At 44.6% G+C, this 22,413-nt stretch overlaps 1 protein-coding gene across 9 annotated transcripts in view; it reads left to right on the forward strand.

Annotated features, from left to right (window-relative positions):
- MLLT6 (MLLT6, PHD finger containing) overlaps positions 1–22,413 on the forward strand; it is a 102,568-nt gene that overhangs the window by 10,126 nt on the left and 70,029 nt on the right. For all 9 annotated transcript variants that reach the window (XM_035134402.3, XM_088655636.1, XM_088655637.1 and 6 more), the window contains exons 2-3: positions 9,799–9,878; positions 20,785–20,839. In XM_035134402.3, coding sequence (XP_034990293.3) covers positions 9,799–9,878; positions 20,785–20,839 — 135 coding nt within the window. The remainder of the gene's footprint in view (positions 1–9,798; positions 9,879–20,784; positions 20,840–22,413) is intronic.

Raw genomic sequence — 22,413 nt, forward strand, 5'->3', positions numbered from 1 at the left:
TTAGGAGGAGAAACTGGGAAAGCTCCTTGAAGGATGGATGGGATAAAAATATATATATATACCATTAGTGCATGTTTACGCATAGGCAAGTCTCGTTTTCAATGAACTTACTCCAGGTATTTGTGTCCAAGGTTGCAGCCTAAATATCCCCATTTATCAGGGTCAGACCCAGCTTTCTGGTTTTTGTTCCAGGTAAATTGCAGCCCCACGCTTTGCCTTTTGGGATGCCTTGTTGCAGCGTTGTTCACATGAGATTCCAGACTCTGAGACACCGTCCATCCATGCTCAGCTATCACCCTGGGGTTTTGACAGCTTAAATATCTGGGAGTAGTTTAGCAACAGTGCTGTATATACAACTTGCCTTTAGTACACAGTCATGTTAATGAATATGCACGGACATTTAAAGGCGGGAGCTGCCAGGCTTCAAACTTGAAGGGGATATTTTATTTCTCAGTCCTGAGGCTTACCAACCAGAATCAGGCGGAAAATAGAGATTCGGGGTAGGCAGAATGACATACCATTAGAAGTAAGAGGCAGGATACCCAAAGCACCTGTTCAGTCCAGGAGGGTTTTTTTTTTTTTTAAGCACCAGAACTGAGCTTTCACACACAAATCTACTCCTAGCTTTCTGCTAACCTTTCTTCATTTCAGTAGCTTACCATAATTTAGATTTTTTTTAAAAAAGCATTATTGTTGCTGCTACTGTATTGCTAAACAATTAGACACAGAAATCCTTGCTGATCCTATTGCAAATCATGTAGAGCTCTCCCAGCAGACCTGAATTTGCCCTCTGCCCATTCATTTATTCATGCATCCATTCAACCATCCATCCAGGTGGATAGATTTCATCCTCACCTTTCCTCCAAGGAGCTCAAGGCAATGCGCATGGTTCTTTCCACCCTGTTTTATCCTCACAACAACCCTGTGAGGCAGGTCAGGCTGAGAGTTGATGACTGGCCCAAGGTCACCCAGTGAGCTTCATGACTGAGGAAGGGATTTGAGCACAAGTCTCTCAAGTCCTGGTCCAACATTCTAACTGGGGCAGGCAGCCTATGGCCCTGCAAATTTTGTTGGACTACATTTCCCATAATCCCTGATCAATCGCCATGCTGCCTGCGGCTGATGAGATTTGGGAGTCCAACGAGGAAAGGGAGCACATGTTCCCTTTTTCCTGTTCAAGTATTTCTTTAAAGGGGAACATATATCCCTCCTCTTAAAACCAGTACAGGACAGGCTGTGACAGAATAAACGGAAACAGCATGCAGAGCAGACTGGCCTTCAGCAATTTGTAATGATGGTGGTGGCAGAACCTTGAGCAGTGATCCTTGTTATGAGCAAGGGGAATTACAAGTATGTCCCTGTTTCCATTTGTGAAACATGGGAGGGGTATGATTATTTGCAGACATTATCGTTGTCACTTAACCGAAGTCAGAAATGGAGTGTCCAGGAATACTGAACTACCCACAGGCACTGTTTTGAGTTTGTGAAAAGAGAAGCTTATTGTCAGGTCTGTCTCAGAGCAGGGGGAAGCGGTTGGTCCTCACCTGCATTATTCTGGGCAAGACAGTCCTTTGCATTGCTACTCCATCACTCTGCCTCCTCTCCAATGCACACAATACAGTGGTACCTTGGTTCTCAAACTTGATCCGTTCCGGAAGTCCATTCCAAAACCAAAGTGTTCCAAAACCAAGGCACGCTTTCCTATAGAACATAATGCGAAATGGATTAATCCATTCTAGACTTTTAAAAACAACCCCTAAAACAGCAATTTAACCTGAATTTCGCTATCTAATGAGACCATCGATCCATAAAATGAAAGCAATAAACAATGTACTGCAGTCACACAATCAATCAATCAATCAATCAGCAGCTGTACTAGGTTCTTTGTGACACAGTCACAAAAACAAAACAAAAGTGAGCCGCAAAAACAAAAACACAAAATAAATAGCAAACACAGACAGACCTCAGCGTAAAACTCAAAACGGAAGTGTGGCACTCCAATCGGAAGGTTAACAATCAAAACGGAGCACGTTCGGCTTCCAAAAAATGTTTGCAAACGAGAACACCTACTACTGGTTTGCAGTGTTTGGGTTCCAAGTTGTTTGAGAACCAAGGTGTTTGAGAACCAAGGCACCACTGTATTGTGTGCATTTATTGTGCTCTTCAAACTTGTATGCTTGGGCTACAATCCTAGGCATACTTACCAGGGAGTAAGTCCCACTGAACACAGTGGATCTTACTTTATTTTTTATTTTTAAAAAGATATTTACTGTATTGGCCTGAATATAAAATCCACCCGAATATAAGCCACACCTTTAAAATGGAGGGGGGAGGGGAAAAAAAGCTCCCGGGCTGCTTTCAGGGGGTGGGGAGCAGCGTCGCTTTGCCCGCGGCCTTTCCCCCTTCCCCCTTCTCTCAGCCGGCATAGGGGAGGCTTGGGAGCCACGGTTGGGATGGGCGCCGTTGTCCTGCACCCCCAACAACCCTTGGAGCCTTGGAAGGCAAGGCAGGGCCACGTACCTAGGGCAGCTGTTTCAGCAGCGATATCGTAAGGTCGCAAATATAAGCCACACTTTAACTTTACACGGTTGGAATTGGGGGGGGGGGCCGAAGTGTGGCTTATATTTGGGCCAATACGGTATATACTACTGTACTTTATTCTTTGCATTTCAGCAGTGTACATAAAAAACAATCCACAGAACATGGGGATTTTAACATAGTTAAAATGTGCCATAAAACCCAAGCACTACCTTAAAATGCTTGACGAAAGTCTTAGTCAGGCATCCCCAAACTTCGGTCCTCCAGATGTTTTGGCCTACAATTCCCATCATCCCTGACCACTGGTCCTGTTAGCTAAGGATCATGGGAGTTGTAGGCCAAAACATCTGGAGGGCCACAGTTTGGGGATGCCTGGTCTTAGTGATGCACCTAAAGTTCAGCAAAGAGGGTGCCTGTCTACGGTCAAGGTGGGAGGGAGGGAGTTCCACAAGCTTGGGCCCACTACGCTCAATGCATACAGACATAGGACTGTGCTGCAAAGTTCATCCATAGTCTTGAATTTCTGCAGTGGTATAGCACCATGATTTGCAAGACTGCACTGATGCATTTGATCCTATGAGCTTTCTAAAAGAAATAAAACAGCTCTGCAGAGCACATTGTCAGAACATTTATAAGGGGCTCCTTCTGTATTCATTTTAATGCACTGCCAATTTGAAGCTGTCTCTTGATGCTGAGTGCTTATGCTGCCTATCTCTTAAATGGGACAAAAATGGACCCACTTCACTGCTCCCAGATTAACGGGCGAGCAGGATATCACACAGATGTCCACCAGGTTGAAAAAGAGTTCTCTGCGATTCAGAAGACCGCCTAACGAAACTGCTATTACTTTGTTTGGAAAACTGGAGGGGAAAGCTAAGGTGTCAAATTAAGTACAGGTAGGAGGTAGCTGTGTTGGTCTGACGCAGTCAAAACAAAATAAAAAGAATCCTTCCAGTAGCACCTTAGAGACCAACTAAGTTTGTCATAGGTATGAGCTTTCGTATCTGAAGAAGTGTGCATGCACACGAAAGCTCATACCTATGACAAACTTAGTTGGTCTCTAAGGTGCTACTGGAAGGATTTTTTTAAATTTTGTGTCAAATTAATTTGTTCTTGATATGAACTTTAGGAAGTATGCTTCCTAGGACTGAAGCATTTGTGGCAAAGGAAGGAGGAAGAGAGGCCCTGGGCTTTAGAAACATCAGAGCCATGGATCTTAAGGGAAATTCCGGCTTGAGTTTGAGAAGCCAGCTTCTTAAGTTCTCTGGCACAGGTTCTGTGTATGTAGGTAAATAATGAGATGCACAATTCTCTGCCCTAGTAACGAAAAAGGTACAGTCGCTGGAGGATTGCTTACATGTAGAATTCTTGGTCTCAGTAGACAGAGAGTGAGGTGGCAAAGGATGGGAAATCTGTCAGTTCCAGAATCTAATTATGCCAGTCTTCAGTTCTCCACATTGCCACATCAATTCATGAATATATTTTTTTAAGTCCTCATGAACATTCACCAGCATTTTGGTGCAAATTTCTCCCCATATACACATTTTTGTGTGTGGCATTTTGCCTAAGCTACACATTTTTGCAAAGCAATTTCCCCAGATATAACGCATTGTTGTATGCTTGCTTTCACTATTATATGCATTTTTATGCACACTTTACCCCAGTTTTCGTACACATTACATGGCTGGAGACCTGTACTGCAAAAATGGGAGAAGTGTGACTTTTGAAGGTTTGCTGCGTTTCAGTTTGTATACTGTTTCAGAAAGAGCAAATTAGGTAGGTTTGCCTTTAAATGTGAATCAAATCAAGTTTCCCCACCCCCCCACCCCCATCGATAGTGGTGGCACTTGCAAAACGTTATTTGACTTATTTGGCTTTATTTCAACATGATGCTAAGGCATGTCCCGTGCAATCATTCTGCATGGTCAGAAATTGCATTCTAATCTCTGCATCCATGGTGTGAGTCAAGCAAATGTGCTTATATTCGGTGAATTTGGGTGTTTTGCTTTGCTTCAGGAAAGGGCCAAAGTACTCAGCAGGACATTGAGCCCTTCATCGTGACTGCTGGGAATACCCGCTTAATTTAAGCCAGAGCGCAATTTAGGGAGGGCAGCCAGGGACAGACCCACAAACACACTCCCTCACATGTTTCAGATCACGTGGAACCGATATCCCTTGGCCAGCTTTGCTGGTTCTGCACTCTGAATGACTATTCATATAAACAGCGAAGTGTACTTGTGCACTAAGTATGCATGCCAGTTACCCAAGTCACAAACCCTTCTGAAAAAGAAATGAAAGCGTAAATTTCTGGCAGCAGTGCCATAATTATTATGGGGAATAAAAAGAGTCACGGCATATGTTCTTAAAATAAGCAACCTTTTTTGTGGTAACTTACAGTGCAATTCTGTAAGTGTCTGTTCCTAAGTAAGCCTATTGAATCCATTTGGACTTACTCCCATGTAAAGTATGTATAGGATTGCACCCTTAGTCTTAAATATATCCAAGAGAGGAGCTTTAAAGCTTGTGGAGAAACTCTCTTTCTCTGCCTCCCTCCCTCTCCTATTAATATGTATATGAAATAGTTCTCCTGAATGTCAGTGCTAAGTTCTGGGTGACCTCAAGCTATACTCGAAGAGAAAAGTGTGACTGGGCATGCGCAGAGTGTTTTCTTCTCCCTGTTGTGTTGTGCACAGCTTTCAGAACAGAAACCAAGATGCCCAGACTGCCCTGAACACCTCTCATGTTACATAAAGCTGTAAATTCCACAAAGACCTTTTGTTTTTGATAAGCAAAGTTTTAAAATAGCAATGCAAATATATATATATATATATATATATATACAGGTGAAACTCAGAAAATTAGAATATCGTCGAAAAAGCGCATTTATTTCAGTAACGCAACTTAAAAGGTGAAACCAATATATGAGATAGATGCATGGCATGCAAAGCAAAATATGTCAAGCCTTTATTTGTTGTAATTGTAATTATTTGTTGTTAGGCAGGTCAATTATAAATGGAATGTAATTAATGAAATGTAATAGCGATATTTATTTTTGTATTATTGTAACTATTTGTTTTATTACTGTGGAATTTCCAAAAGAAAGCATTTGTAAAAATTAAAATTAAAATAAAAAAACAGTAAGTTGCATCACTGAAATAAATGCACTTTTCGATGATACAGTGGTACCTCGGTTTATGAACACAATTGGTTCTGGAAGTCTGTTCATAAACTGAAGCGTTCATAAACTGAAGCGAACTTTCCCATTGAAAGTAATGGAAAGTGGATTAATCCGTTCCAGATGGGTCTGCGGCGTTCGTAAACCGAAAATTCATAAACCGAGGTATTCATAAACCGAGGTTCCACTGTAATCTGTTCCAGACGGTCCGCGGAGTACTTAAACTGAAGTGTTCATAAACTGAAGCGAACTTTCCCATTGAAAGTAATGGAAAGTGGATTAATCCGTTTCAGACGGGTCCGTGGAGTACTCAACCTGAAGTGTACTTAACCCGAAGCATGGGTGTAATTGGTTCCAGAAGTCTGTTCATAAACTGATGCGTTCATAAACTGAAGCGAACTTTCCCATTGAAAGTAATGGAAAGTGAATTAATCCGTTCCAGATGGGTCCGCGGCGTTCATAAACCGGAAATTTGTAAACCGAGGTTCCACTGTATTCTAATTTTCCGAGTTTCACTTGTATATATATTCATTTTCAATGCTGATGTACTTTTATCAATTGCATTTCCCCTCATTTATAAGTTCGTATGCTTTCTTTCCTGCCCCTATCCTTCGTTCTCTTCCTTGCCTTCATAACATATTCCTTTCATCTCTTCCTTGAAACAGGAAGGAACATAAACAGGAAGGGATTTTAATACAATTTCTCAGTGGCGCTGGATTATTCTTGCCTCTCCTGCTAAAGTGGGACCCAAGACCTTTTCGCCTGCCACAACTCTTATATATAGCTCTCTGTTTTCCATACTTGTCTGGACTCCTGGGCTCTTTTTGGGGAGTTGGCCTTTCCCTCCTGATTTCAATGCGTCATCTTATTTTTATTTTTTAAAAAAACCACAACAACCTTCTTTTGGCTCAAGTTAAGTTTTGAGCCATAGATAGAGGCATGGAATAAATTTACATCTGGCCTGGGTTGTTGTAGGCTGCTGTCCAACAACACCAGGTCTGCCAGAGTGTTGCAAATCACAAGGAGAGAGTGATTTATTCTCTAGCTCCCAGCCCCCTTTCCTCACTACTTTGTTTGCTGAATTACACCCCCAAAAAATCCATCTAGATAAGTGTTTCTCAATCTTGGGCCTCCAGCTGTTTTGGGACTACAACTCCCATCATCCTTAGCTAGCAGGGCCAGTGGCTGGGGGTGATGGGAGTTGTAGTACAAAAACAGCTGGAGGTTGAGAAACACTGCTCTAGATAGACCTTCATTCTGTTCCTGTATACAACAGCGGCCAACTTTTGGGAAGCTCACAGGTAAGGAGCATAGCTCCAAGTTTCTCCCCTTAGTGTTTTGTTCCCAGCGTCTAGTACAGTATTCAGAGTTTATATACAGTATTTCATTTTAAACCATTCCTGCTGCTCAAACTCAAGATATTGTTCCCAACATAGGATTCCATGTAGCAGTTCCAAAGAACACAATAAAACAGTCCTCATAAGTTGTAGCTCTAGGGTGGGGGAACTTTCTCAGCTTGGGGGGCCACATTCCACCATAGGGAGCCTTACGAGGGCCAATGGTGGGCGGAGCAATGGCAATACCTCTGCACAGCAGGCTGTATTCCAGCTTCTCACGAGTCATAGATTTTTACACACACACACAATCTCCCCACCCTCCATCCTGGAGAGCAAGAGGCAGTGAGAAGAGATGGAGGGTGGTGGTGCTGGGGAGCCTTCTTTGTGTTGGTGCCCTGCCTATGTAATTCCCTCCCCAGGAAGGCTTGCCTGGTGCCAACAGTGCTGTACTTTCAGAATGAGACCAAGGTGTTCCTTTATTCTGCTAGAATGTTAACTTTTTTGGGGTGGGTGGGTGAGAGGGATTAGCTGCTGTTGCTGCTGCAGCAGCTTTGTGCTTTTCCATTTGGATTGTATTTTCTGTATTATGCTTTTAGTTTTGTAAGATCTCGTGGCAAACTGCCTTGAAAGCGTGCCTGAATGCTCATGTTTATAGAGACTTTCCAACCCATCTTTATTGGTAGGAATTATGTCCTTTGGCTTGTCTGCTTCGGGAACCACAACGCCTTAACAGTGCAATCTTAGGCATGTCTATGCAGTGGGAATTACACACAAACTTCCAGGTACATGTGTGTAGCAGCCTTCCCCAACCTGGTGCCCTCCAGATGTTTTGGGCTACAGGTGCTTTCCAACTACCTCTCTATTGAGCACACATCCTGATTTGCCTGCAGGGAGATTAAGATGAGATTGGCTACTTATTGAGCATTCATTTCGATGTGTTTGCGGGAAGGTTGGGTGACGTTGCATCGAAGCAAGCGTTACCCCCGCACTTTCCAGATCATTTCCCCTGTCAGTTGAAAACTCTGATCTCTTGGGGAAGCAGGTTTGTTATGTGAGATTTTGCAAGCAACTCTGATTTATAGAATTGTAGGGTTGAAAGGGACCCCAAAGGGTCCTCTAGTCCAACCCCCTGCAATGCAGGAATCTGCGCAGTCTGAATTTGCTGGCGTGTTATTTAATCCTGCATGAAAGCAGTAATAATCCGAAAGCAACCTACAAATGTGGCCCGTGGTCAGGGGTGACAGATGTTTTAGGGGACAGCTGGGGTGTGGGATTGCAGCCTTAGGCCAGCTCTACTTGGTCCCAAGTCTCAAGGCAGTGTAACAGATTCATAGTGCCACCCTATGCCTGCCTCCTCAGTCTAATTTACTCACAGGAAAGGGTGCACAAAATTGAACTATTCTTCCACATTTCTAAGCAAATCCGTGGCATCTCCCATTTAGCCCTCCCCGCCTGGTCAAGGGTTGTCATGTTTTGCTACCAAGGAGTGTGGTGGAGTCTCCTTCTTTGGAGGTCTTTAAGCAGAGGCTTGACAGGCATATGTCAAGAATGCTTTGGTGTTTCCTGCTTGGCAGGGGGTTGGACTGGATGGCCATTGTGGTCTCTTCCAACTCTATGATTCTATGTTTCCAGGTAGGGCTTCAAGGAGATGACTAGCAAATTCCTTCCTAACCAAGATACTTCTAAGACAGGATTTCCCAAACTTGGGTCTCCAGCTGTTTTGGGACTACAGTTCCCATCATCCCTGACTGCTGAGCCAGGGATGATGGGAGTTGTAGTCCAACAACAGCTGGAGAGACCCAAGTTTGGGAAACTTGTGTTCTAAAACCTGTTGCCAAATTGTTTCTGAATGGTTAAGGTCAGTAAATTTAAGCTGAGTGGGAGCAGCTGCTTTTAAGTTCAGATACTTTTATGTTACCTCTTACCTTTTTAAGCACTGTGCCAGGTTCAAAGAGTCTTCCCCCCACAGGATCACTTAACGGACAGAAACGTCCCTAAAAGAAGCAGATTTTATTCTTCAGATGGAAGGTCTTAAAACTTAGGCAGGCAAATCAATGGGGCAGTGTACTTCTAACCCTACCTTGCAACAACTATAGAGCTCAAATCTAAAGTCTGGTTGTAGGACCTTAGAGCTGAGCTGCCTTTTTAAGATGCAGGTTGTCAAGAAACCGTGGACTCACTGAGGGGTAGAATTTATATGGTTATTTTTTGAGGGGAAGGGATACATTGCTTTGATCTAGCAAGCTCAGGTCTGCTCTCAATTTGCCTTAATTGACAATAACTTTTTGGAAACACTACTCATAACAAAGGGAAAGGCAGGCAACTATGTTCTCTACGAAGCTTAGCTTTGCAGAGTGCTCCTACCAAAGCAGGGAGAGTTGGCAGATTTGCAGCCTGGTAGGCCTGCACAGCTTATGAAGCTACCAGGCTGAATGGAGCCACTAGCTCAAGTTGTGGCCTGCCAACTGCTTGAAAACCTCCTGTTTTGTGGTGTGGGCAGGCCACAAAAAACAGAAGGTTTACTGAGCTGTCTTCTATGGAGCTGGATATGTTTGGCTCAGTGCATCACAAGTTGTGCAGGCCTACAGCATGAGGTTTGAGAAGTCCAGCCGAGCCTCTTAATAAGGGGAGGGGAGGGTTGTGTTGAAGGGGACCAGCCCAGATGTGCAGCTGGAATGGGAGCTTCTAAACATATACACAGTACATACCCGTACATTTCACTCTTTGAATTTTCCTCTTCCCTCACAGCGTGCTATGGAATTGTTCAGGTTCCCACTGGACCGTGGTTTTGTCGAAAATGTGAATCCCAAGAAAGAGCCGCCAGGGTGGTGAGTATGTCAGAAGAATTGCCCTGTGTTGGGTCAGGCCCAAGTTCCATTTAGCCCAGCATCCTGTTCCCGACAGTGATCAGCAAGGTGCATCTGCGAAGCTCACAGAAACAGAACATGAAGGCAGCAGCCTGCTTATGCTGTCATCTGGAACGTGGAGGTAGATTGCCTCTGAAGGTGGAGGCTCAAGGCCAGTGAGCACTAGGCACCTAAATGGTTGGCACTGGTGCCTAGATAATTTGCCATTTTCTCCGCACCTATGCAGACCTGGTTCTGGGGTCACTATCTGAGGTGGGCACAGAAGTAGCACTCCCTGTCTGTATTTATTTATTACCTCATGTGACCCCCTGTATTGCAGGAGCACCTATATTTCTCATTTTCTCTCTAGCTCTATACATTGAGTAGCTAGAGAATAGTAGCTGAGTAGCTATTATTCTTAAAAAAAAATAATAAAAAAACCATGACTTTATACAGAATGTGCTAGGGGGTGTTTAAAATTTCAGCGGTGCCCTGTGTGAGGCCAAAATTCAGGGCGCCCCCTCCCACCTCTTGCCTTTCATTCTGCTTATTTCACTACATCATAGCTGTGTTTTTAAAGGGGGACAAATGGTATTTCCTTTTCCCCCCTTTGGTCATTTAATTTTGCATATCCGCAATAATGTCCCTCCCACCCTTAGAGTTGCCAACTTTTCCCATTGGCTTTTGCTCTTGTGGCTTTGATCTGCGTACATGAGTAGGTAGCAAGCTTTTCACAGCACGGAGAGATGCAAAGCTTTGATTTCCCCAAATGAAATGGATATTAAAGACACAGGAGTGGCACAGGACTTTTAAAAAAACCAGGTGGCAGCTGTATCCACTGCCATAGGAGGCTGAGCAGACCAGCTTAATTCTCCTTAATCTTGGTGTTGTCCTGTTAGGGAGGAGAGCAGGGGAGATGATGGCTTTACCTGACCTGAGCACTGGCTCCATCTGCTGTTTAGGGTCCCTACACTCTACCCCAGGCATAGGCAAACTCCGGCCCTCCAGATGTATGAGACTACAGTTCCCACCATCCCTGACCACTGGTCCTGTTAGCTAGGGATGATGGGAATTATAGTCCCAAACATTTGGAGGACTGAAGTTTGCCTATGCCTGCTCTACCCCATCAGTTTTGGTGGCAGCCACTGCTGCCTAAGCCATTGACCACACTGGCAGGGGATGATGGGAGTTTTAGTCTCTTCACACCTGGGGACCTAAGGTTGAAGAACACCAAAGTCAGGAAGCTAGATAAGAACTTTATTGTCTCCCTTAAAGAAAAACAGAACAGCCCACAAGGGCAACCAACCCATTTACAAATCAAGGTTATTTGGGTTCCAGTTTTCGAAATCCTTATAACACCGAGAAGGGATAGTTTAGTCGGTAGAGCAGGAGGCTCTTAATCTCAGGGTTGTGGGTTCGTGCCCCACACCGGGCAAAAGATCCCTGCATTGCAAAGGGATTGGAGTAGATGACCTTCATCCATAGCTGCCAAGTTATCCCTTTTTTAAAGGGATTTTCCCTTATGCTGAATAGGCTTCCTCGCGAGAAAAGGGAAAACTTGGCAGCTATGCCTTCATCAGGCATCCCAAAACTGTGGCCCTCCAGATGTTTGGGCCTACAACTCCCATGATCCCTAGCTAACAGGACCAGTGGTTGGGGAAGATGGGAATTGTAGTCCAAAACAGCTGGAGGGCTGAAGTTTGGGGATGCCTGACCTTCATGGTCCCTTCCAACTCTATGATTCTTTGATAAGAAACACCTGACTCCACCTGGCTACAACTAAGTCCAGTGCCACCTAGTGACTAAACTATATAAAGACGATGTTTATGCACACTGAAATGGCAACCTCAGCTGACACCTTGAAGTTTGATGCCCTCTGCTAGGAATTTGAGACGCTGTTTCCCCCCAATTCTGGCAGAAAGGCTCCCAGTGGGAAAACCGTCTGAATCAGAGTAAATGTCAGTCAGGTATTCTCCAGGTTGACGTTTGCTCTCATTTAGCGCCAGAGAGTGAGTTTTCCAGGGGAAAGTAGTGGGGCAAAACTGTGCCGACTCGTTTCTCAAAAACACAGTGTAAGCGAAATAATTCCCCGCAGACGCCTGCTTTCTAGACACGAGACAAGCGGAAGTGTGAATGAGATGAGCCCTGAGCTATTGTGGCAGAGTGGGCATAACTTTCACCTGTTTGGAAGGGTGAAAATAAGACTGCTCTGTTTGTTATATTTGCTGGGGTGACTTCCCATTTCCCCCAGTTCAGTGGAGCCTTGCAAGGGGGAGCAACCGAGCTTGGAAGGAACAGATGCACACGGACAAGGCATCCTGTGGCTCGGATTTCTTCTGAGTAAATAAAAATTGGTTCCATCTGCTGCTTGTCACATGACTAAGTAACGTGATCCACACACCATTGTTGATGAGATTTTTTATTTTTTTATTATTTTTTTGGGGGGGGTGAAGCGTTAGTTAAATGATAAGGTGCCCTGGAGGGATTTTGATTAAACATACATTGGGTGGAGGAACAGAGTGTGTGGCTCAGGATTAATGCAAGAGCAATCCACCTGAGAGTCTTTTCCTGCAGTTGTTGGGGGTCTCTCTCTCTTTTTTGCTTCATTAAACTATGTAGCTGTTATTTGGTGCCTCTAGCTTACTGCATTCTTTTCAGTGGGGATGCTAGCATGCCTAGCTTATAGAGAGAGTTTTTAATAGTGTTTGCACATGCTAGATCTGATGTACATAGATTTGTGTAAAAAAGCTGACATTATGTGTAATCACTTCCGATGTTCTTGCAAAGCTTGATTCATTATCAAAGTGCTCTCTCTCTCTCTCTCTACTTAAAAACAAAACAAAAAAAGCCCTTAAGAAGCTTTCATGTCTTTGAGTGGGTACAGAAGTACATAATTTAAGCACTAAGCCTTTGTAAAAGTTCACTAACCACATGTTCTTTTTAGATGTATCATATTCTTTCCTAGACTGAGGTTGCGGGAAATCAGTGCTGTGTGTTTGCAGTGCTGTGTTGATTGGCTGGAAATGGGTGATGTCAATATTCCTTCCCCATCAAAGCAATTTTTCAGCATTTAAAAAAGGGATTCTGCTTCCCCACTGCTTTTAAAGAGGGGGATTGAATATAATGTCATTTAGGGCAGTGTTTCTCAACCTTTTTTGGGCCAAGGCACACTTGTTCCATGGAAAAAAATAACGAGGCACACCACCATTAAAAAAGTTTAAAAATTTAACTCTGTGCCGCCCTATATTGACTATATAATTATGACTGTAAGAAACACTTGCCAATTGCTGTGTTGGTTGCAATCTCCTGTAATAAGACTTCACAAGCCGCTGATTTCTCTGCCAGCAAGTTTCAGGTTGAGCTCATCCAGCCAGCTTCTTTAAGTTTGTCTAAAACCACCCTCCCGTGGTGGTGGCTGTTGAGAGCTGCGCTCGCCCCGCGTCGTGACCCGGCCGGCTTCCTTTCCGGCGGGTCAGTGTAGTGTACATGACAATGCAAATCGCCCTTCTCGTCGCCGCACGTCGCGGCACACCAGCCAGCGTCTCGCGGCACACTAGTGTGCCGCGGAACAGCGGTTGAGAAACGCTGATTTAGGGACGTGGGTGGCGCTGTGGTCTAAACCACTGAGCCTCTTGGGCTTGCCGATCGGATGGTTGGTGGTTCAAATCCCCACAACCAAGTGAGCTCCCGTTGCTTGGTCCCTGCTCCTGCTAACCTAGCAGTTTGAAAGCATGCCAGTGCAAGTAGATAAATAAATAGGTACTGTACTGTTGTGGCAGGAAGGTAAATGGCATTTCCATGCACTCTGGTTTATGTCATGGTCTTCCATTGCACCAGAAGTGGTTTAGTCATGCTGGCCACATAACCTGGAAAGCTGTCTACGGACAAACACCAGCTCCCTCAGCCTGAAAGCGAGATGAGCACCGCAACCCCATAGTCGCCTTTTACTGGACTTAACCATCCAGAGGTCTTTTTGTTGTTGTTGTTTAGTCGTTTAGTCGTGTCCGACTCTTCGTGACCCCATGGACCAGAGCACGCCAGGCACTCCTGTCTTCCACTGCCTCCCGCAGTTTGGTCAAACTCATGTTTGTAGCTTCGAGAACACTGTCCAACCATCTCATCCTCTGTCATCCCCTTCTCCTTGTGCCCTCAATCTTTCCCAACCCTTTTACCTTTACCTATTTAATAAATGGCACAGTTGGGACTCTTGCCTAAAACCATGGCTATAAAACAAAGTTCAAGGCCCATCAGTATTATTGTTATTGTTATTACTATTATTTTCATTTCTATACCACTTTATATTTTTAAGGGAAAAAATCTCAAAGTGGTTAATAACACATTTAAACATCAAATAAATAAAACAATCCTGAAGAAACATTACTGAAGAAAATGTCAAATATAAAGTATACCTTCAAAGCAACATAACTAACAAGAAACTAAAATATTACCTTAAAGATTTCAAAAGAAAACATTATAAAGGTCAACTACAAAATGCACATTTAATACAGCAAAGTTAACAACCACAAAAATTACCTAAAACAATTCAAAAGAAAACATTACTTGTGCCCTCCATCTTTCCCAACATCAGCGTCTTTTCCAGGGAGTCTTCTTTTCTCATGAGGTAGCCAAAGTATTGGAGCCTCAGCTACAGGATCTGTCCTTCCAGTGAGCACTTGGGGCTGATTTCCTCCAGAATGGATAGGTTTTTGATCTTCTTGCAGTCCATGGGACTCTCAAGAGTCTCCTCCAGCACCATAATTCAAAAGCATCAATTCTTCGGCGATCAGGCTTCTTTATGGTCCAGCTCTCACTTCCATACATCACTACTGGGAAAACCATAGCTTTAACTATACGGACCTTTGTCGGCAAGGTGATGTCTCTGCTTTTTAAGATGCTGTCTAGGTTTGTCATTGCTTTTCTCCCAAGAAGCAGGCGTCTTTTAATTTTGTGACTGTTGTCACCATCTGCAGTGATCAAGTAAATATAAAATGCACATTTAAAGCAGCACAATTAGCAAGAGAATAAGTTGTTATCATAAGCACAGAACATATCTGCTGCTGTTGCTGCCTATTGTGGTTCATGGTAGGTAGAAGCTGTGGAAGCTAAGGTTTGATGACCCGAGTCTGCACTAAGAGACAACCAAAATGGTCCCACCCTCCCAGGCCAGGTGGGAAAAGGCATGCAAGGCAGGGAGCAGGTCTTCCAGGATTCACAGCCAAGCTGGTCAGCACTATGGGTGAATAAGAATTAAAAGACCTTCAGCATAGTCCTATGCATATTTATTAATACAGTGGTCCCTCGACTTACAGATTACTCGACATCCGTAGGTTTCGCCTTACGAACGGCTGCACGCTTACGAATTTTTCTACATCCGAACGGAAACCGTTGGCGACTTTAAATGCGGTTTTTTCGACTTACGAATTTTTCCGAATAATTTTTTTTTTCCTATGGGAAGCCGCATTTTGACTTCTGAACTTTTTGACCTATGAATGTGCATTCGGAACGGATTAAGTTCGTAAGTCGAGGGACCACTGTACATCTCTCCTGAACCAGTTGGACTATCTCCTCAGTAAGTATGATGGGATATGCAGTTAGTCCCATTAAGTTTAGCTTCTGAGTAGACATACACAAGATAGAAAGTTTTTGCATTTAGATCGGGAACCTGTAGTTTTTGGACTACAACTCCCATCTGCCCTATTCATCATCTATGCTGGCTCTGGCTTATGGATGCTGGAACCCAACAACATATAGATGGGCACAGGTTCCACATCGCTAATGAAGAAGATCCTGGGTTCAATCCCCAGAATATTGAGATTGGGCCAGAGAAAATTCCTGTCTGAATAGTCAATATAGACTATAGTGGTCTGATTCAGTAAGAGGGAATTTCTTGTCTGGCACTTAAAAAAATTTAATAGGGCGGCCAGCTTTCCTGAAGCATGGCACAAATGGCAAAATGGTACTGAATCGCCATTCAGTTTGCTGGCCAATACATTTGTCAAATGCTTTGTGAAAGCAGGAGAAAGCCAGGCTTGAGCTTTAGGAGAGAAAAATAGTGAACCCTGATTTGCATGTGTTCTTGTACACACCCTTGTGTCCTCTTTTATAACCTGACACTTAGCATACTTCCGTACAGCAATACTAGGGTTGCCATTTCAAAAAGTGATTATTGTTATTTTTGCCCAAGTTGTAAAAATGTAGGTTTTTGAGCTTTTTAAAAGTAAAATTGCCAGAAATGGCACTGCCAACATGGGTTGTCATACACCCATATTTTCCTGGACATTTTGCCGATTTCCAGCTAGACACAGCTTCCAACAGCAGTATTCTGGGTACTGTATGTCTGGGAAATTCCGGATGTATGGCAACCCTAGATACATCCCCTGTTCTCTTTATGTTGACCTTCAATTTTTAATTTTTCCATTTTTAAGTTGCTGGACTACTTTGATTTGGGTCAATCCTGTGCAGATTCTCTGTGTGGAAAGTAATGTTTTTAAAAACAAGCACACCATTCTCAAGTGATACAAGATGCTGGGATTCTGGGATTCTGTACTTGGGTACCCATCCCCAGCTTTTAAAAGTAGGAAGTGGCACCTGGCCTCCTTTGAAGATGAGAGCATTGGAGATGTAGGCTGAACTTGTGAAGATCTGTTTCCACAAAGATTTCTGCAGGTTCTTCCAGGGAAGGGGTGGATTGCAGACAGTACAGGTAGTGCTAGCCCCACAGCTGCTTGGATATACCCCCCCCAAAAAAATCCTAGAGCAGGCATCCCCAAACTCGGCCCTCCAGATGTTTTGGGATTCCAAGTCCCATCTTTCCTAGCTAACAGGTCCAGTGGTCAGGGATGATGGGAATTGTAGTCCCAAAACATCTGGAGGGCCGAGTTTGGGGATGCCTGTCCTAGAGGCACAGCGATTGCACATTCCACAAGTCCCCAGCCATAAGGTGGTTATGGCCTCACAAATGACTATGTATTCATTTCTTCCAGAGCTATGTGTTGGCAATAGTTTCTGGGGCCAAGCACTAATTCAAACTGAGCCCGAAGCTCAATTTGTGCTAGGGCTCAGTCTACCATCACCTGTATTCCTGGCCAGTGTAATATAAAGAGCTGTAATACTGTACATGCACAAATGCCTCTGGGCATGTGCAGAGTGCTTGCCCCTGCATAACCACAGCTGGATCCCAAATGTCTGAGACTAAACAGCTTCCAAATGTCCAGATGGGCCGAGTCCCAGCTGCTCCTCATTTTAGGAATTACACACTCATTCTCATTCTTCCTTGCATTCCCAAAGCCCCCTCGGGGATGCTGTGCTCCATTAGATGAAGGAAGTGCTAAAGCTCTGTTTGCTTTGTAAAGGAATTGTCTAGCTGGCCCTTTGAGACGGACTGGCTGGAGGGCAACTCGTGGGAAAGGGAGGGAGGGAAGTTGGGGGGGGATCATGTGAAGGCTTTAACAGTCATGTTACAGCAAGGATATTAAAGCCTTCCAAGGGGTGGGTGGGCCGGCTGGCTGGCAGAGCTGTTTAACCCTTCCTGCTAATGATCAGAGCTTCGCTAATAGTGTGGTGGGAGAAGTGCTTTGATCCAAAAGGGATGGAGGGACCTTTTCAAGTGCAAATTTCCCAATGTTAAGACCCCCTGCCGCCTGCTCTTCTTCTGTCTCCCTGAGTTCTGAGTGCATCCTTTGCAATAGCAGGCCTGAATCCCTAGACCTCCATCCCTCAAAAGGCAGCCCACCAAAGATCTTGAGACACTAGCCTCTTCCTCCTCATCTCACCCCCATCACTGTTACTTTCCCCCCTCCCCCGCCGAAACCAGCTTGTGTTGTATTGGTGGGGTAGGTTGTTTTGGGTGTGGGTGTGTGATACTATGCATATGTTTGCATGTGCAATTTCAGAAAGACACCTTGCAACCAGGATCAGGTCCAAAGGATAGGGGAGATTCCCCCCCCCCCGGGAGTAATAGCTCAATGAGTGCCCCACTTTTTAACTTGGGTAAAGCCAGTCCCCTTTCATTAAGGCTGAGCCACTTGAATAAACCAGAGGTCAATATACCACCTTGATACTATGGAGCACCAAGGAGTTATCTGAATTTAGGGGTGTAGTGCAACTTCTGGACAGGAAAGTCTGTGACGCGGGAAATGGAGTCTATTGAAAAGGTACTACAGAGACATCTCCGCAGAAGCCACCTTTGGAGCTGGACCAATCACCACCTTTAATGCAGGCTATTTCCCATCCATGTCGCTTCTGCACATGTTCAACCGTAAACCTGCTTTGCTACGGTTATATATATACACACACACAGTATATATATATATATATATATATATATATATATATATATATATATATACCGTGTTTCTCATATTTTAAGGCATCCCTACAAAATAAGGCATGGCAGGATTTTCCTGAGGTGGAAAAATATAAGGCATACCTCGAAAATAAGCCGTACTGGGTGGTGGAAGAAGGTCTGTGGCAAAGAAGGGTTGCTGCTGCCGCGTTAACCCCCAAGACCTGGCTGCAGCCTCAGCGCGCAGCGCATGCAGCCCCAGAACCTGGCTGTAGCCTTTGCGCGCGGACACCCGGGACCCGGCTGCAGCCTCTGCCTGCCGCGCGCGCAGCCCCAGGACCCGGCTGCAGCTTCTGCCTGCCGCGCGCGCAGCCCCAGGACCCGGCTGCAGCTTCTGCCTGCCGCGCGCGCAGCCCCAGGACCCGGCTGCAGCTTCTGCCTGCCGCGCGCGCAGCCCCAGGGCCCGGCTGCAGCCTCTGCCTGCCGCGCGCGCAGCCCCAGGACGCGGCTGCAGCCTCTGCCTGCCGCGCGCGCAGCCCCAGGACCCGGCTGCAGCCTCTGCCTGCCGCGCGCGCAGCCCCAGGACCCGGCTGCAGCTTCTGCCTGCCGCGCGTGCAGCCCCAGGACCCGGCTGCAGCCTCTGCCTGCCGTGCGCGAAGACCCGGTGGGAGCAGGTCTGTCATCTGTACAGATACCGGTACCGGTACTTATTTTTTAATTAAGACATCCCTTGAAAATAAGCCATGCTGTGTTTTTTTCAGGAAAAAATTAATATAAGACATGACTTATAATATGAGAAACACGGTATATATATATATATATATATATATATATATATATATATATATATATATGAAGATTCTCATATAAATGCATATTTAAAGACATATTTTCAATGTGTTTTGATACTTTTTTTCGACCAAGAGTTGTACCAGAACATTCAGGAAGTGAGAAAGCTACAGGTTCCGCACAATAGTCCAGGAGATGTGGATCGTGTGAAGCTTGCATTGGAAAAGATAAAATTCCTTCCCTAGTTGTGTTAGAAAGCATTCCGTGTTGTTATATTATAGAATGGAGGGTCAGCAACTGGTGGCCTTATGTTCCAAATCTGCCCTGCTAAGGTTCGATTTTTTTCTAACTCCCCAGTTGACAGGCAAGAGGGGTTTGTGTTGGGAACAGCAGCTGTGGCAGCAGAATTTGCCAGTACAGTGGTGCCTCGCTAGACGAATTTAATTCGTTCCACGGGTCTTTTCTTATAACGAAAAATTCGTCTAGCGAATCCCATAGGAATGCATTGAATTTTTTTTTTAAAAAAATTGCCCATAGGAACGCATTAATTGAATTTCAATGCATTCCTATGGGAAACCGTCATTCGCTAGATGAATTTTTCGTAAAACAAATTCGTCTAGCGAGGCAACCTCCGCTAGAAAAAACCTTTTGTTAAGCGGAAATTTCGTTAAGCAGGGCATTCGTTAAGCGAGGCACCACTGTAGTCCACTTCAGTGGGATAGTGTGAAGCAGGAGGTATCTCTGGCAAAACTGGATATTCTAGAACCATAGAAACTAAAGGGAACCAAAGTCCAACCCCACCCACCTTGTTCCATAGTTCACATACCACATGCAGAGATTTAGCCTTTGCAGTATAGGCCACGCAGCATCAGCATATCGCACGTGGGCTCATTGCCACCATCTCAAATGATTTCTGACTTTTTTTAGATTAAAAATCATGCCAAGGGAAAGAGCAGCCTGACCCAATCCATCAGCTGTTAAAGGAGCCCACTCTTCCTTTTTTCCTTTTGCATCATGTCTGTTACGTGATGTGCCTGTGGGCAGGGAAATTTTTTGCGGGGAAAATATGTGTGGTGCTTACAAAATTGGAGGTGGTTTATACAACTTCATTACTGTTGTTGTCAGTTAATGATAAATTATTCCATTAGAGATAGCCCATTTGCTCAGTGATATGGCAATGGGAACTTTCAGGGAAAGTTGAGCTGGAGGTGTAAAAACAAAGGCATGGCTAATAGTTCTTTCATCCGAATTTTTATAATTCTTTCCACTTGTTCTGTAGCTGTCTTATTGTGTGTGTGTTTTCTCAGCACTGCCTGTATTGTTCATCATATTGCCATGGTTGATGCAAGTGAAAATACCTATGTAATAGCCAAAATCAATCAATCAATCAATCTATGAACAAGAATGCCTTCAGTTTGAATCTAGGCTCTGCCATGATCTCACAAGGTAGCCTTAGAGAAGCCATTCTTCCCCCACCCCCAACAACAACTGCAATATGGGAGACAGTCATATTATCTTACCTGACAGGGTTATTGTAAGGGTAACAACGATGTAAACACCATACCTGTGCATTTAAAGCATGCACCTCTGCAGAGAATCCTGTGAACTGTTGTTTGCTAGGGGTGCTTGAAATCATAGCTCTGTGACAGGTAAACTTCAGTTCCCAGAATTCTTTTTCTGGGTGTGTGTGCTTTAAATGGATGATGTGTATGTAGCCTAGTATGTAGCCTAATATCTGGAGTGTTCTATAGACATGTTTAAGTATTATCATTATTACCGTATATAGAAGTCCTAACCTTGCTCTTTAATTTTCAGAGGTGTGAGCTGTGTCCCCACAAGGATGGAGCATTGAAGCGGACTGATAATGGAGGTGAGCATCCCATTGTAAGGTGGCAGAGACAGCCCAGAATTTATACAGGAACTCAGTTGAGGAGGGCATGCTCACCTGCTTTTGGGTAACGTTGGGTTAATGGCTAGTGCATATTTAAGGTCCCTGGTGAAGCTCCAAAAACTGAACCTGTAGCAGGTTTCTCCTGGACCAGCCTTTCTCAACCTTGGATCTCCAGATGTTGTTGAACTACAACTCCCATCATCCCTAGCTAGCAGGAACAGATGATGGGAGTTGTAGTCCAACAACACCTGGAGATCCAAGGTTGAGAAACACTGTCCTAGACTGAGTGCGGGGGCAGAGAGACTGAGGGATAAGGAACCTGGAACTCCCACCATTCCTGACAATTGACCACGCTGGTACGGTGGTGTCTCGACTTACAAATTTAATCCGTTCCGAATGCACCTTCATAGGTCGAAAAATTCGTAAGTCGAAAAGCGCCATTGGAAACGCGATTTCCCATAGGAATGCATTGGAAATGGAAAAATTCGTAAGTCAAAGCAACCCCCATCTAAAAATTCATAAGTCGAAAAAACCCTATCTAAAACCGCTGCGGTTTCCATTCGGATGTCGAGAAATTCGTAAGCGTGCGGCCATTTGCCCCATTCGTAAGTCGAAAAATTTGGTTGTCGCGTAAGTTGAGGTACCACTGTAGTTGGAGGACCACAGATTATCCAGCCCTGGTGTGGTGTGGTGTTTCAGTGAATGGGACTGCACAGTAATAATGATAATAATAATAATAATAATAATAATAATAATATTTATTTATTTATTTATTTATTTATTTATTTATTTGTACCCCGCCCATCCGGCTGGGTCTCCCCAGCCACTCGGGGCGGCTTCCAGCAAAGATTATAATACAATAAAATGTCACAAATTAAAAACTTCCCTAAACAGGGCTGCCTTCAGATGTTTTCTAAATGTCAGGTAGTTGTTTACCTCTTTGACCTCTGATGGGAGGGCGTTCCACAGGGCGGGCGCCACTACCGAGAAGGCCCTCTGCCTGGTTCCCTGTAGCTTTGCTTCTCGCAGTGAGGGAACCGCCAGAAGGCCCTCAGTGCTGGACCTCAGTGTCCGGGCAGAACGATGGGGGTGGAGACGCTCCTTCAGGTATAGTGGGCCGAGGCCGTTCAGGTATACTAGGCTGAGGCCAGTTAATTTACTGTGACTGAATACCTGACAGGCCTTGTGCCATATATGCATTACCCTGCTTACATGTGTGTTTAAAAACCCTTCAGATCACAGGAACGAATGCATCCAAGTTTTCAGTGTTGCTTTCTGGTTTAATATGAAGCTGCTGTGCATATAATCCAGGCTTTTTAAAAAAAGACTCCCCTTCCCCTGTCCCTCATGGAATATCTGCTTCCTCACATATCAGGACCTAGCAGCTGGTTCATGGTAGCCCTGCAGGCCTCAGCCTTTAAGGTTTTCGAACCAAATGTTGACACAAACCAGTCAAGACTGACTCCAGGTTACCACGGACTCTTGTAGGGTGCGGGGAGGGAGGCCCTTTTCAAGGAACTATGGCTGCACATATTCTGCCTTGGTGTGGCGCC

Source organism: Zootoca vivipara, chromosome 12 (genome assembly GCF_965207765.1).
Source record: "Zootoca vivipara chromosome 12, rZooViv2.hap1.1, whole genome shotgun sequence".
Classification (NCBI taxonomy): Eukaryota; Metazoa; Chordata; class Lepidosauria; order Squamata; family Lacertidae; genus Zootoca; species Zootoca vivipara.